Source organism: Hyperolius riggenbachi, chromosome 4 (assembly GCF_040937935.1).
Source record: "Hyperolius riggenbachi isolate aHypRig1 chromosome 4, aHypRig1.pri, whole genome shotgun sequence".
Taxonomy (NCBI): Eukaryota; Metazoa; Chordata; class Amphibia; order Anura; family Hyperoliidae; genus Hyperolius; species Hyperolius riggenbachi.
This window is the reverse complement of record NC_090649.1, coordinates 361,761,658-361,773,941: the sequence shown is the minus strand read 5'-3', so window position 1 is coordinate 361,773,941 and position 12,284 is coordinate 361,761,658. Positions and strand designations below refer to the sequence as shown.

Sequence of the window (12,284 nt, the reverse complement as noted above, 5' to 3'; positions counted from 1 at the left end):
ATTCTCCATTGCTTATAGTTTATCACAGCTCTAGTCATTGATTTCATAATATGTACACTGATACTGCGAATTTAGCAGACACAGGCAGGACTGTGGAGTCGGTACAAAAATCATCCAACTCCGACTTTTCAGTTTATGAAACCACCGATTCCGACTCCAGGTACCCAAAACTGCTCCAACTCCTTAGTCTACTTCTTACCAGGGCTGTGGAGTTGGTACAAAAATCAGCCTTGGTTTATTGAAACCTCCGACTCCAGGTACCCCAAATTTCTCTGACACCACAGCCCGGGACATAGGTGATAAGGGCTCTTTCACACTAGAGGCCTTTTTCGGCATTTTAATGCCACGGCCATAGTTGGCATTTTCCAAGGTAAAATGAGAGTCCATAGACTTTCATTTTACCTTTTCCACTTAACGCTGCGTTTTTGAGCGTTGCGTTTCGACGCTCCCAGATGCTTTTTCTGGGCCTACCGCGGCGTTTCTCATTCCATTGATAATCATGTATTGGCGTTAAAATGCTTTCAATACACCTTCAAACCGCACCAAAACACTGACAGCCAAAGGCAGCGTTTTGGCCTTTTCTACCGCTGCCTCTAGTGTGAAAGAGTCCTAAGCATTCGAAATATTTAGGAAAGAGAGAACACTCACAGGGGAGTCTGGGTGTCTATTGCTGTGTTTTATGAGGTAATATAAAGGAAAAATGTAATAGGCAGGGGGAGATGGGTAATTTTACAGTAATGTGTGCATCAAAGTGGAATGATATAATGGTAAGAATTACTAATAGGATACTGAAAATCAGTCTGGCCCCATGGAAAACAATAATGTCCTATCCCTATGACCACAAATGCACTTTGAAGCGTTTGTGCATTAAGTGTGTTTAGAATTACCGTATAGGTCGACCCGAGTATAGGCCGACACCCCCCTAAAAAACTGGGTAAAAATTGACTCGAGTATAAGCCAAGGGTAGGAAATTCAGTGGCCTTAAGGTGAAGCGTTGTTTGGAGAAAAGAGGTGGCTTGGAGGTGGTAGAAGGGTCATATGCAGTGGAAACTACCAGATTAGAATGGTATGTGTAGGGGACATCTGTGCCCTCCCCTGCCATTCTAGAGTGTGTACAGGTGTCCCCTGACATTGCAGAACTCACCTGCAGCAACCCTCCGTGTTATTTCATTGATCCACAATCTCTTGTTTCCTGCAGGAACTTCAAATTAAATTCCTGCAGGGTATAGCTCATGCATCCCGTACAGCAGTAAATGCTGCTCTACCAGGAACAAATCAGTCTGTACAATGATCATTCCAAAACTGCTGCCCAAAGCTGCTTGGTATAAGTACTGCAAGCATGTACATAGTTTTTGGCATGGGGCACGCTGGTTTATAGTTTGACTTGCCATATTACTCTGCATAATGATGCATTTATTAGGACTGTATTACATCCCCATACCTGTTCATGTAGTTGACCATTACATCCTTCAATGCCAAACGACCAGGCAAGATGTTTGGACTTTTGAAAGCAAACGTTGTACTTATGAGGTACATATTTATAACTCCCTCATTTATCCAAGTACCGTGTGTGCTGCCTGTGAGTAGACTTTTGTGACTTCTTCCGTGCCCGAGTTACTGAGTGTTCCCCCAGCCAGAGCAGAATTTATGCCTTCTGTGCCGCCCACCCCCTTTCCCGAATGTCCCCCTAGCCAGAGCAGAGCATGTTCCTTCTGTGCCTCCCACCCTCGTGCTCGCGTTGCGGAATGTCCCCCCGGCATATGCAGCGGTGGTGTGTCTTTCCCTCACCGATATTCGCCGCTTGCAATCCTGCCTCTCGGCTGCGGTCTCATCTCTATGATTCATATAGCGGTGCACGTGATGACAGGCGTCACTAGAGGGCACCGTAGTAATGAGACCGCAGCTGAGGATTCCGAGTGGCGAAGATCGGTGAGTGAAAGATGCTCCACCGCTGCATATGCCGGGGGGACACAAAGCAGCTGGAGCATGGAGTGGGTGGCACAGAAGGCACAAGTTCTGCTCTGGCTAGTGGGACATTCAGGAATGGGGATGGGCGGCACGGAAGGTACAAGTTCTGCTCTGACGGGGGGGAAACTCAGTAACTCGGGCACGGAAGAAGTCACAAAGTCTGCAGCACACTGCACATGGCGGGGAGGACACAGCCGTCACTGCGCGCTTCCATTTTCTAAATTGCAGTAAGGGCTTGGGGGCCACTTGCTTATGACTCGAGTACAAGCCGAGACCCCCACGTTTGGGCTACTTTTGTGGTCTCAAAAACTCTGCTTATACTCGAGTATATATACGGTATGTAATTATCTTGTGTAACTGGTAATTTGTGTAAATCTGTCTTAAAGCCTTGGACACACATTCAAGGACTGTTGCCTGGCAGGGATCAGGATCTATCCTTTGTGCAACCATTAGAGTCCGAATGCTGTTCAGACACTTCACTAGCCTACAGACTTTAGGGGGGGGTGATGAGTGGCACATGATGAAATGGCTTCCCAGGGGGCGGAGTAAGTGGGAAGAACAGTGTTAACTGGGGTGATTGGCCATACTGAATCTTTAGGCAACGCTATTGCTTTGCACAATATAGATGGATACTAGATTCTTGTCATGTAATTGAGTTGTGTTACAAAATGATAAAGTGTTTGAATCTTGGCCGAGGCAGTGTTTATCGGCTGCCAAAGCCATGTTTAATGTGTGTGTGTGTGTGTGTGTGTGTGTGTGTGTGTGTGTGTGTGTGTGTGTGTAAAGTTTGCTATCTCCAGGGTGTTTCTGCATAGATTGATAGATAAATAACTGGAGTGTGTGCTGTTATTCACACTGCTTTGTAAACACTCCCACATTCCCTTCCTTGTTGTAAATTGCTTTGTGCACTCTTTTGTCTGTGCAGAAGTTGTCAGCACTTGAGCAAACTCTGCTCTAATGTTGGCATTTTTGTAATGTAAACAATAGGAGGTGTATGTAAAATAGTTTAAAAAATCAGTAAGGCCAGTATATTTCATTGATATGAGCTTCATGTAAAAAAACGGAAAATATTATACAGTTCTACACAATGGCATCCTGTGAGTGCATGTGGTGAGATAAGTGGCAGTATTTTCTCACTGTATTTCCTGTATGAATTCAGGACACATACATTGTGAGAGTTAAGAGAGGCACTTCGTGTGAAATTCTAGGATATCCGTGCAATTTATGACCTACCGTAATTGTTTTCTCACTCAGAAAGATAAATACGAGGATATGGCCGGCTAATTTCCATGCTTTCAAACCCCATAGAATTGTTTTGCAGACACAGTGAATAGTTAAAAACAAAACCCACAGAATGTGTCGGTGTACTGTTCTACAGTCTAATATCTGAATGGACAAATCCCAGGCAGCCAGGACTTCTCAACCACTTTGCTCTCAGGGCTTATCCACCCTACATAATGAGTGCATGAGTGTTATTTCTTGCACACGTTTTCCTATACCACAACATGCATGGCAGGGTGTGTTATGGCGTGAACATACACTGCAGCAACACAATACAAACGATGAGAAATTGTGTGCGCCATCCTTAGCGCTCCGTCGCAAAGCATGGGAACTGGGGCAATATTAAAGGCAATGGATTTTTGTTACCATGCAGATCTCAATTGTGCACAATGTGCAGTGTGTAATAACTGACAATACTATTTATAGTGTGAATGAGCCTTAATAGTTGTCAGTGGAGCTGTCTCCTAAAAAAATTCCTCTTGGCTTCTGGACTGGATGAACCAGCTCCAAAATGTTATATTAATTTGTCCAAACCTGTTTTTTTTATCTCTTATACAGCAGAATAACTTTATAGTAAACTCCAAGAAACCAGGCAAAGTAGTTCACTGTATCAGAATTGGTCATACATTGGGTTCTTGCATCGCAATCCATATACAGAGGCTGGGTCTGTCTATAGAGCCCAGCCTCTGTTGCTAGTTAGTTCCCTCCAACCCCCCCCCCCCCCCTTGCGCGCTGTCTGACCCCATAAATCACAGCCGCGCAATGCGGCTGTGTTTACCTCACTACTGTCAGTCTCGGCTGCTCCCCGCCTCCTGAATCGCTCCGGTCCCCGCCCACGTCCCTTCCCTCCAATCAGCATTTTGTTGAACATCTCTAGAAATGACCCTTTACAAATTCATTTGATGCACTATAAATACTTTGGAGTTACTGCATAGTGTTTAAAATAGAAAGAATTTGACTCTGCACCTTTTAGAAATATACCCCATACTTCAGAGAATATAATCTGGCCCACTCAGGTGGCAGGCCTTTCCTGAGGTGCATTTGAATACAGGAGTTCTATGTACAGCTAATAAAGCTTTTGATTGGGTTTTCATTCGGAGTTATGTAGAATTCAGGCTGTCTTATATCTCATTGTCAGAGCAGTACCCATCACTGCAGGGGGCCAGCAGCACTCAACAAGAAGGAGCTGTATACATTTGGATAATCCTAATGTGCAAATTACAGGCTTTAAAGCTCCCAAGCTGTTCATGTTGTGCAAGGAAAGCACCCACCTGAACTTCATACATCATGGCATGCACCTACTGCAGACTTCCCATACCACTACTTCCCCCCCCCCCCCCCCCTTGACCCCATCACTTCTGATTTACTCCAGCCTAACTTCACGGAATTGGCCCCTGTCCTCACTACCCTGTTCAACCTCTCCCTATCAACAGGCACCTTCCCCTCAGACTTCAAGCAGGCCACTGTACTACCCCTGCTCAAGAAACCCTCCCTCGACCCCTCGCTACCCTCCAACTACCATCCTATCTCCCTCCTCCCCTTTGCCTCAAAACTCCTTGAGCGTCTGGTTCACAAACGCCTGACCCAGTTCCTCAATGCCAACTCACTGCTAGACCCACTGCAATCTAGATTTCGGCCTGCCCACTCAACCGAAACTGCTCTCACCAAAGTGGTCAATGACCTTGCCTTAGCTAAAGCTGAAGGTAAATACTCCATTCTCCTCCTTCTTGATCTTTCAGCAGCTTTTGACACAGTAGATCATCCCCTACTCCTCCAGTCCATGGGCATTCACGATCTTGCCCTGTCCTGGCTTTCATCCTACCTCTCCAACCGCTCCTTCACGACCGCCTTCAATGAGTCCTCATCCACTCCCAACCACCTCTCGGTGGGAGTCCCCCAAGGTTCAGTCCTTGGCCCCCTACTGTTCACCCTATACACATCCTCCATTGGCAAGGTTATCTCCTCCATGGGTTTTAACTATCATCTGTATGCAGATGACACCCAGATCTACCTCCACACCCCCGACACATCCACCACTACCATGGACAAAGTCTCCTCCTGTCTATCAGCCATCTCCTCCTGGATGTCCGCTAGGTTCCTGAAACTAAACCTAGACAAAACGGAATTTATGATCTTCCCACCCCGGACATCCATAAACCTCCCAGATGTGCATGTCACTGTTAACCACACTACCATTTACCCTACCTCTCAAGCCCGCTGTCTGAGTGTCACCCTGGACTCCGCACTCTCCTTCACTCCCCACATCCAAAACCTCACAAAGTCCTGCAACTTCCACCTTCGTAACATCTGTAAGATTCACCCTGTCCTGACCTCTGCCACCACCAAACTCCTTATCCATGCCCTCATAATTTCCCGCCTTGACTACTGCAATGCCCTGCTGTCTGGTCTCCCTATGACCCGAACAGCCCCACTGCAGTCCATCATGAATGCGGCAGCCAGAATTATCCACTGCTCCCATCGATCCCCCTCCTTGAATCCCTCCACTGGCTTCCTATCCAGTCCAGAATCAGATTCAAGATACTGTGTCTGACCTACAAATCTGTCCACAAAACCTGTCCAACCTACATTTCCGATCTTACTCAGAGGTACACACCTAGCCGCTCACTCTGCTCTTCCAATGAACTTCGCCTAACCGCCCCCCGCATCACCCAGTCCCATGCACGCCTCCAGGACTTCTCAAGAGCTGCTCCAACACTATGGAACTCCCTACCTCCACCCATTAGGGCAGCCCCCTCCTTCAACATCTTCAAGAAAGCCCTCAAAACTTTTCACTCTGGCCTACTACCCCTCACAAGTGCTCTAAACCCACAGCTGAACTCTGGCCTCCTACCTCTCGTGACCCTACCTCTCCCTTTAGATTGTAAGCCTTTGGGCAGGGTGCTCCTCCTTTTGTGTCCTACCTGATCATGCACCTCCATTACTGTGAACCCATGCTATGCATCTGAGTGAACCTAACTTGCCTAATCTCCATGCTCCTCTCCAGTGACTGACTAAGCTTTACCTTGTACTCATACTGTGCTGCGTGAGCTGGTCTTTCTTGTATTCAGGTATTGTCATTTTGCTGTATGTCACCTCTAAATATTGTCTGTAACCTAAATTAATGTACAGCGCTACGTAATATGTTGGCGCTTTATAAATACAATAAATAATAATAATTGTAAAGAACGATCACAGTCATTAGGTTATTAGACATATAAGCAGATACAGTAGGATTATCCAGAGATGTCAGCTGTTATGGCCCATACTCACGGGCTACAATTGTCGCTGCAACCACGTGGCGCGTGCACATTGCGGCGACGGGTCGCCTGTGAGTATGGCGTGCGCATCCCAAACCGTCCGTCGCTGCGGTCGCCAGGCGATTGGCGCGGTCAATCGCCTGGTGACAGTTGCCACCGCAACTTCGCTGCAACTGTCGCTAGTCCGCATGTGTATTAGGACTAGCGACAGCAACCTCTATGCAGAACACGGCGCTTCCCGGCGGTGGGGGGGAGGAACGTCGGTGACAGCTTCCGTCGCACCACTGATCCCTCTTCCGCATGTGTACGCGGAGGGACCTGGTGACGAGCTGTCGCCGGCCTGTCGCGCACACGCTCACGTGTGCTAGCGACAGGCCACAAATGTAGCCCGTGAGTATGGGCCATTAGAGCTGGGTTGTAGCACAAAGACAAATGTTCCATATACCCAAGCAAACATTCTTGTTCCTGTGAAGGCAGGCATTGTAGATGTAGAGGAAACATAAAAAGTGGATAGGTTCTTCCAACATGCTTGTGCTATAGGCTGCAATCTTTCTTGACAGATTTAGCCCGTCTTCCCCCTTTCAGTCTGAACAGTGGACATGATGCAGTCCAGGCATTTGCACTAGCTACACCACTTCTGGTCATTTGATCAAAATTTCACGACAGGATTTTGAGTTGCAGAAGTCAAATGTCACAAAGGCGCAAACTGGTATGCAGAGTCCAGAGGCTTCCCTGGTCTTCCTATGCCCCATGACCCCCTGAAAATATTGCATATTAATGTTGAATATTGTGCTTGCTGTTGCTCTCCTGTCTACTATTACGGGTGCACTATGCAGGCACAAAGTACAGTCTGCTCAGGAGCATGGAGCTGCTTGTGCACAGCTTTTTCCTCTATATGAGCTCCATGCTACCACACGGGCACGAACTCTAGTGGCACCTGTGCATTTTGGCCACACTTGATGGGATAGATGAGAGGAAGAGGATCCCAGCCAGCAGGGGAGGGGTCATAAACATCAGGGAAGCCTCTGAAGCACCCATGGGCTTGCGTCTACAGTGGCATGTAACTTTTTTTTTTTTTAGTATGGCTTTAAAGCATACACAAATGAAACCTTGATCATGCCTTGAACAATAATTAACATTGCAGTTTAATTTGAAATCCTGAATAATTACCGTATATTCTGGCGTATAAGACGACTGGGCGTATAAGACGATCCCCCAACTTTTCTAGTTAAAATATAGAGTTTAGGATATACTCGCTGTATAAGACTACCCCTCTTCCAATGCACACCAAATAAAAATTAAAAAAAATTATATACTGGTGCTGTACTGTATGTGGTACCCAGTATATAACAGTATATAGGCGACTGACTGGTTAGATTGGCCAACTCTCCCTTAGTGGATTGGTCAGCTCTCCTTGTCTACCTGTTTATCAGAGCGGTATGGAAGAATAGATCGTGATGTGCCCATAAAACATGCCTCTTTCACCCTGCTGGCCCACCCTTGTATCCTACTTCCCTCCTCTGCTTCTCAGATCCCGCACATGTGTGCCTGCGCTGCTTCACTACAGTCCTCAGCAGCGAGATCTGAGAGGCGGTACCCGGATAGGGCGTATCACCCGGCATCAATGACACCCGGCGTATAAGACGACCCCTGACTTTTCCGAGGTTTAAAAAGTAGTCTTATACGCCAGAATATACAGTGTATTTTTTTAAAGTATGATCATTGATGTAACTAATTGCATTGTGAAGCCTCTCCCCAAAACCAAATTAAAATCATGTTTGCATTTTCCACTTTTCATGCATTTGCATTTTTCATGAATTTGCATTTTTAAAGATGGTGGTAGCCTGAATTTGATGTAGAAACCCATTTTAGCAAAAAAAATTACATAGGGAATTTTTAAAGATGCTATATTTTCGCACGGGAAAAGGCAAACATTGTCTATAATGGGTCTCCTAGCTATTCAAGACTATGGTCTGAATGTAGGTTTAGATGGTGTTTTCAGATCTGTGCCTGGAGATGGGCTTCATCACACAATGACAGGATTTTTAGTTTTGATAGGATACTGTTCATAGGTATATAAAAGAAAAATAGATGATCCTCAGCCCTGCTGAGAACTGAAAAACAAGAAATGTATTCTATGTTCGTTTCTTACAATCCAGTCATGTTGAACATAAATTTTTAACAGTCTCTTGGTTGCAAAAAACATGAATTATGTATTTTTGCCTTTTTTACATATTCATTATTAATGTGATCACTGAATTATTTCATATGCGTACAGTGTTCTCCCGAGAGCCTTTCAGCTAGGCGGAGCGCCCACCTGAAATTGTCCCCCTGCCTAGCTACCATTTGCCCTGGTCTGCAGCAGAATGACTTTCCTCCTCTTGCTTCATTACAGCGGCAGGGCTATGTCTGTGCAGCCAGCCAGCTGTCACTCAGGGACGCGATCTCCGCCCTCCTCCCCAGCTCCTGTCAGTAGTGTGGAGGGGCAGGTAAAGCTCAGTGATGTTACAAGCATTGGGGGAGATGAAGTTTGGAGAGGATGCGCAGCTTTGTTCACAGGCATGTCTGTCTCTTCTTCCTCTGTTCTTTCAGGCATGTCTGCCTCTGTCATAAAGTGCCTGTAAGAACAATAATTACTCACCCTTTTGCCTGGCTGCCATATATCTGAATGTGCTGCACTCATGTCCCTATAGAAGGTTGGGGGTGGGGATGTTAGCATTTGCTTTGTCCTGCTGAATTAAGAATAGATCCCAGGTCAGGTAGGAGGCTGCACAAGGGTTCAAGTTAGCACTTCTCAACCCCCTGCTGAATGTACTATATGGGGTGAGGAAGGAAGGTCACACTGGCTGCTGCTAATGGAGGTGGTGGAGTCTCCCTTTGGCTAGAGAGGTCTCATAGATGCAATGCTGTTGGACAGGGACATTCTCAGAGTGCTGCTAGATGATAGAGGTCAGAGAGGTCTTCAAATCCACCAGCAGCACCCAGACTGAAAAGGCCCTTCTCCAACAACATCACTATGTCTTAGACCCCCACCCTTCCTCTATTAGTTGCAACCAGTGTTAACCCCTTTTCTCCCACCCAGTAGCACCTGGCGTGATTCTCCCCCCCCCCCCCCCCCCCCAAACAGTACCCGGCGTAATCGCCTCTTCCACACCCCCACACTGTCCCCAACCAACAGCCCCCAGTCCGATTCCAAGCCACACAGTGTGATCCTTTCATCACCCAGTAGCACCCGGTGTGATCCCTTCACTATGTAGCATCCAGTGTGACCTTCTCCCACCCAGCTACTTTTTAATGCCACCCAGCTGGGAAAAAAATTCTGGGGACAACGCTGCGTGTATGTTTTGTAGCTGAACTGATTTCTCTTTGTTTTTGTGGTTTCAGGTTGGACTGAGGCAACTTGACATGTCTCTCCTATGTCAACTCTACTCGCTTTATGAATCCATCCAAGAATATAAAGGTGCTTGCCAGGCAGCCTCCAGTGCGGATTGCTCATACGCTATGGAGAACGGGTACTTTGATGAGGAAGAGGAATATTACCAGGAAGCTGGATCCCTCCATAAAGGAGTCCGAGAAGACTCTGAAGGAAATCTGACACTGACTGTACCTCCTCGTTCCAACAAGGATTGGATACTGGATAATATTTAAATTAATGACAAATAGGACAATGTGGTGTTTTGTTTTTTTTTTGTTTGTTTTTTTCTGAAATACATTTTTTTTTTTTTTTTTAAAGGAAAGTAATTAAACCATGGTGAAAACATTTTTGAGGCATGCTTATAGAGAGTGCTCTTTTCTAACTATTGTGGATAAAATGGCACCCTGTGCACCTTGGAAGAAACATTCACGTGCCTTTAACATCCAAAAGCACTTAACTGTAAGAAAAGACTGAGGAAAACATATATAATAATGTAGCATTGGAGACTATTAAGTAATATTTGAATTATACAGGCTTCCATCATCTGCCTTAAATCACTTATTGAACAATGGTATACATCTTTTGTTACTATATGCCAAGGGAAAGTATAACACTTATATATTGTGTAATCATATTGGCTGTCAACATGCGGGCATATCTCTTGCAGTGAAATTTACTCTAGTTATTTACAGATTCCTTATATGCAGATATCTGTAAATTGATTCATTTACTCAAGTTGCAGTCATTTTTGCATACTTTTTTTTTTCACATATATTTATAAGCATTTATACATGTAGCATTATACTACAGCTATTAAAGGGAAACGTCAAGCCAAATTTGTAGTTGCTGGATTGGGGACAGACCAGATTTTATTTTTATTTCTGGTGTTTGTCTCCAACAGTGATATTTTCTTATTGCCGGTTATAATGCAGTTTTAGGGCTCTGCTGTGTCATAATCTTCGTTTCCTGCCTCTGGAAAGCCTTCTTTGCTTAGTCTTCTGGAAATTCTGCTAGAGGTTGGTGATTGTGTTATCTCCTTACTAACTGGGTAAACGAGAAGTATAATTCAGGACAGGTAGGGGTGGCAAATAATCTCCAACATAAATTGTAATAAACGCCTGACTAGTATTCATACTCTTCCTGATTTCATCCAAATTTTAAATTAAAGTTGGGTGTGCTCTCTGTATCAAATAAAGAAAATCATAAACTTAAATACCCATTCCACTAGATACATAAATATATAAACAGTCCGGCTCTTTACCTAATATATGCATTTTTTCTTTAGGCTGCAATATATATATTGTATAATATTTTGTGTGTAGGTCTCAGGCAAGGCCTCCTTCTGGGAGATCCAAACACGGTGGTTATACCAAGGTGCTTCCATGTGAGAATCCATTCTTGAATCTCCCTGACCAACACATAGGCCACATATACACATCAGACCATAGTCTTTTGAAAATGAAAGATCGCAGACCAATTTTACCCCCTTCCATGTAGTATGAGAGCCATACCTACACAGTCTTTTCTATGGAGCTGAACTCACCATCAGAAAAAAATCTTTGTACAGCATCGGTGTGTGCAGCATCTTGCAGACACAAAAGATCAGTATCTGCAAAAGATCTGTTCCTGCCAAATATCTGTTCCTGCAAATTGCATTCAAAGTCTATGAGATCTGCAGATCATCATACACACCTTGTTTAACTGACATTCATCTGCAGATCAGACAATCCTCTGCAGATCTGAAAATCCATCCTGGTGGATCTGATCTGCAGATGAATGTCTATTAAACAAGGTGTGTATGAGGATCTGCAGATATCATAGACTATGAATGCATTTTGCAGGAACGGATCTTTTGCAGGAACAGATCTTTTGCAGATACTGATCTTTTGAATGTCTACAGCATCTTTGTGTGCAGCATCTTGCAAAGATTTCTGTCTGATGGGAAGTTCAGCTCCATAGAAAAGACTGTGTAGGTATGGCTCTCATACTACATGGAAGGGGGTAAAATTGGTCTGTGATCTTTCATTTTCCAAAGACTATGGTCTGATGTGTGTATGAGCCTTTAGACATGTTACCTCAACTGCAGGGAGCTGACCTGTCATTTGTACCCTTTAGTGCACATCTACTGTTTAGTCAGAAAATAAATGGAATACAATTTAGTAATTTTTTTTTTCATCTGATTGAAAGTCTTGAAGTAGTCCAGGTTTGCGTGTTTTTAATGCGTATTGTGTGGAGTAGATTATAATTTGCAATGCATTATGCACATCAACTTTTTTGCATTATTATTTTTGTATTGCCTGACTGGCAGAATTTGTAAACTGTCCTACCACAATGAAGATTTAAAGATTTTATTTTTCTAGCTA

The 12,284-nt window shown here is 44.7% G+C and overlaps 1 protein-coding gene across 1 annotated transcript in view; it reads left to right on the top strand.

The window, feature by feature from the left end:
- FAM89A (family with sequence similarity 89 member A) overlaps positions 1–11,869 on the top strand; it is a 30,703-nt gene extending 18,834 nt beyond the window's left edge. Inside the window, exon 3 of the mRNA XM_068231961.1 lies at positions 9,891–11,869. Within this exon, the coding sequence (XP_068088062.1) occupies positions 9,891–10,154 (264 nt within the window). The 3' untranslated portion in view covers positions 10,155–11,869. The remainder of the gene's footprint in view (positions 1–9,890) is intronic.
- The last annotated feature ends 415 nt before the right edge of the window (positions 11,870–12,284 follow it).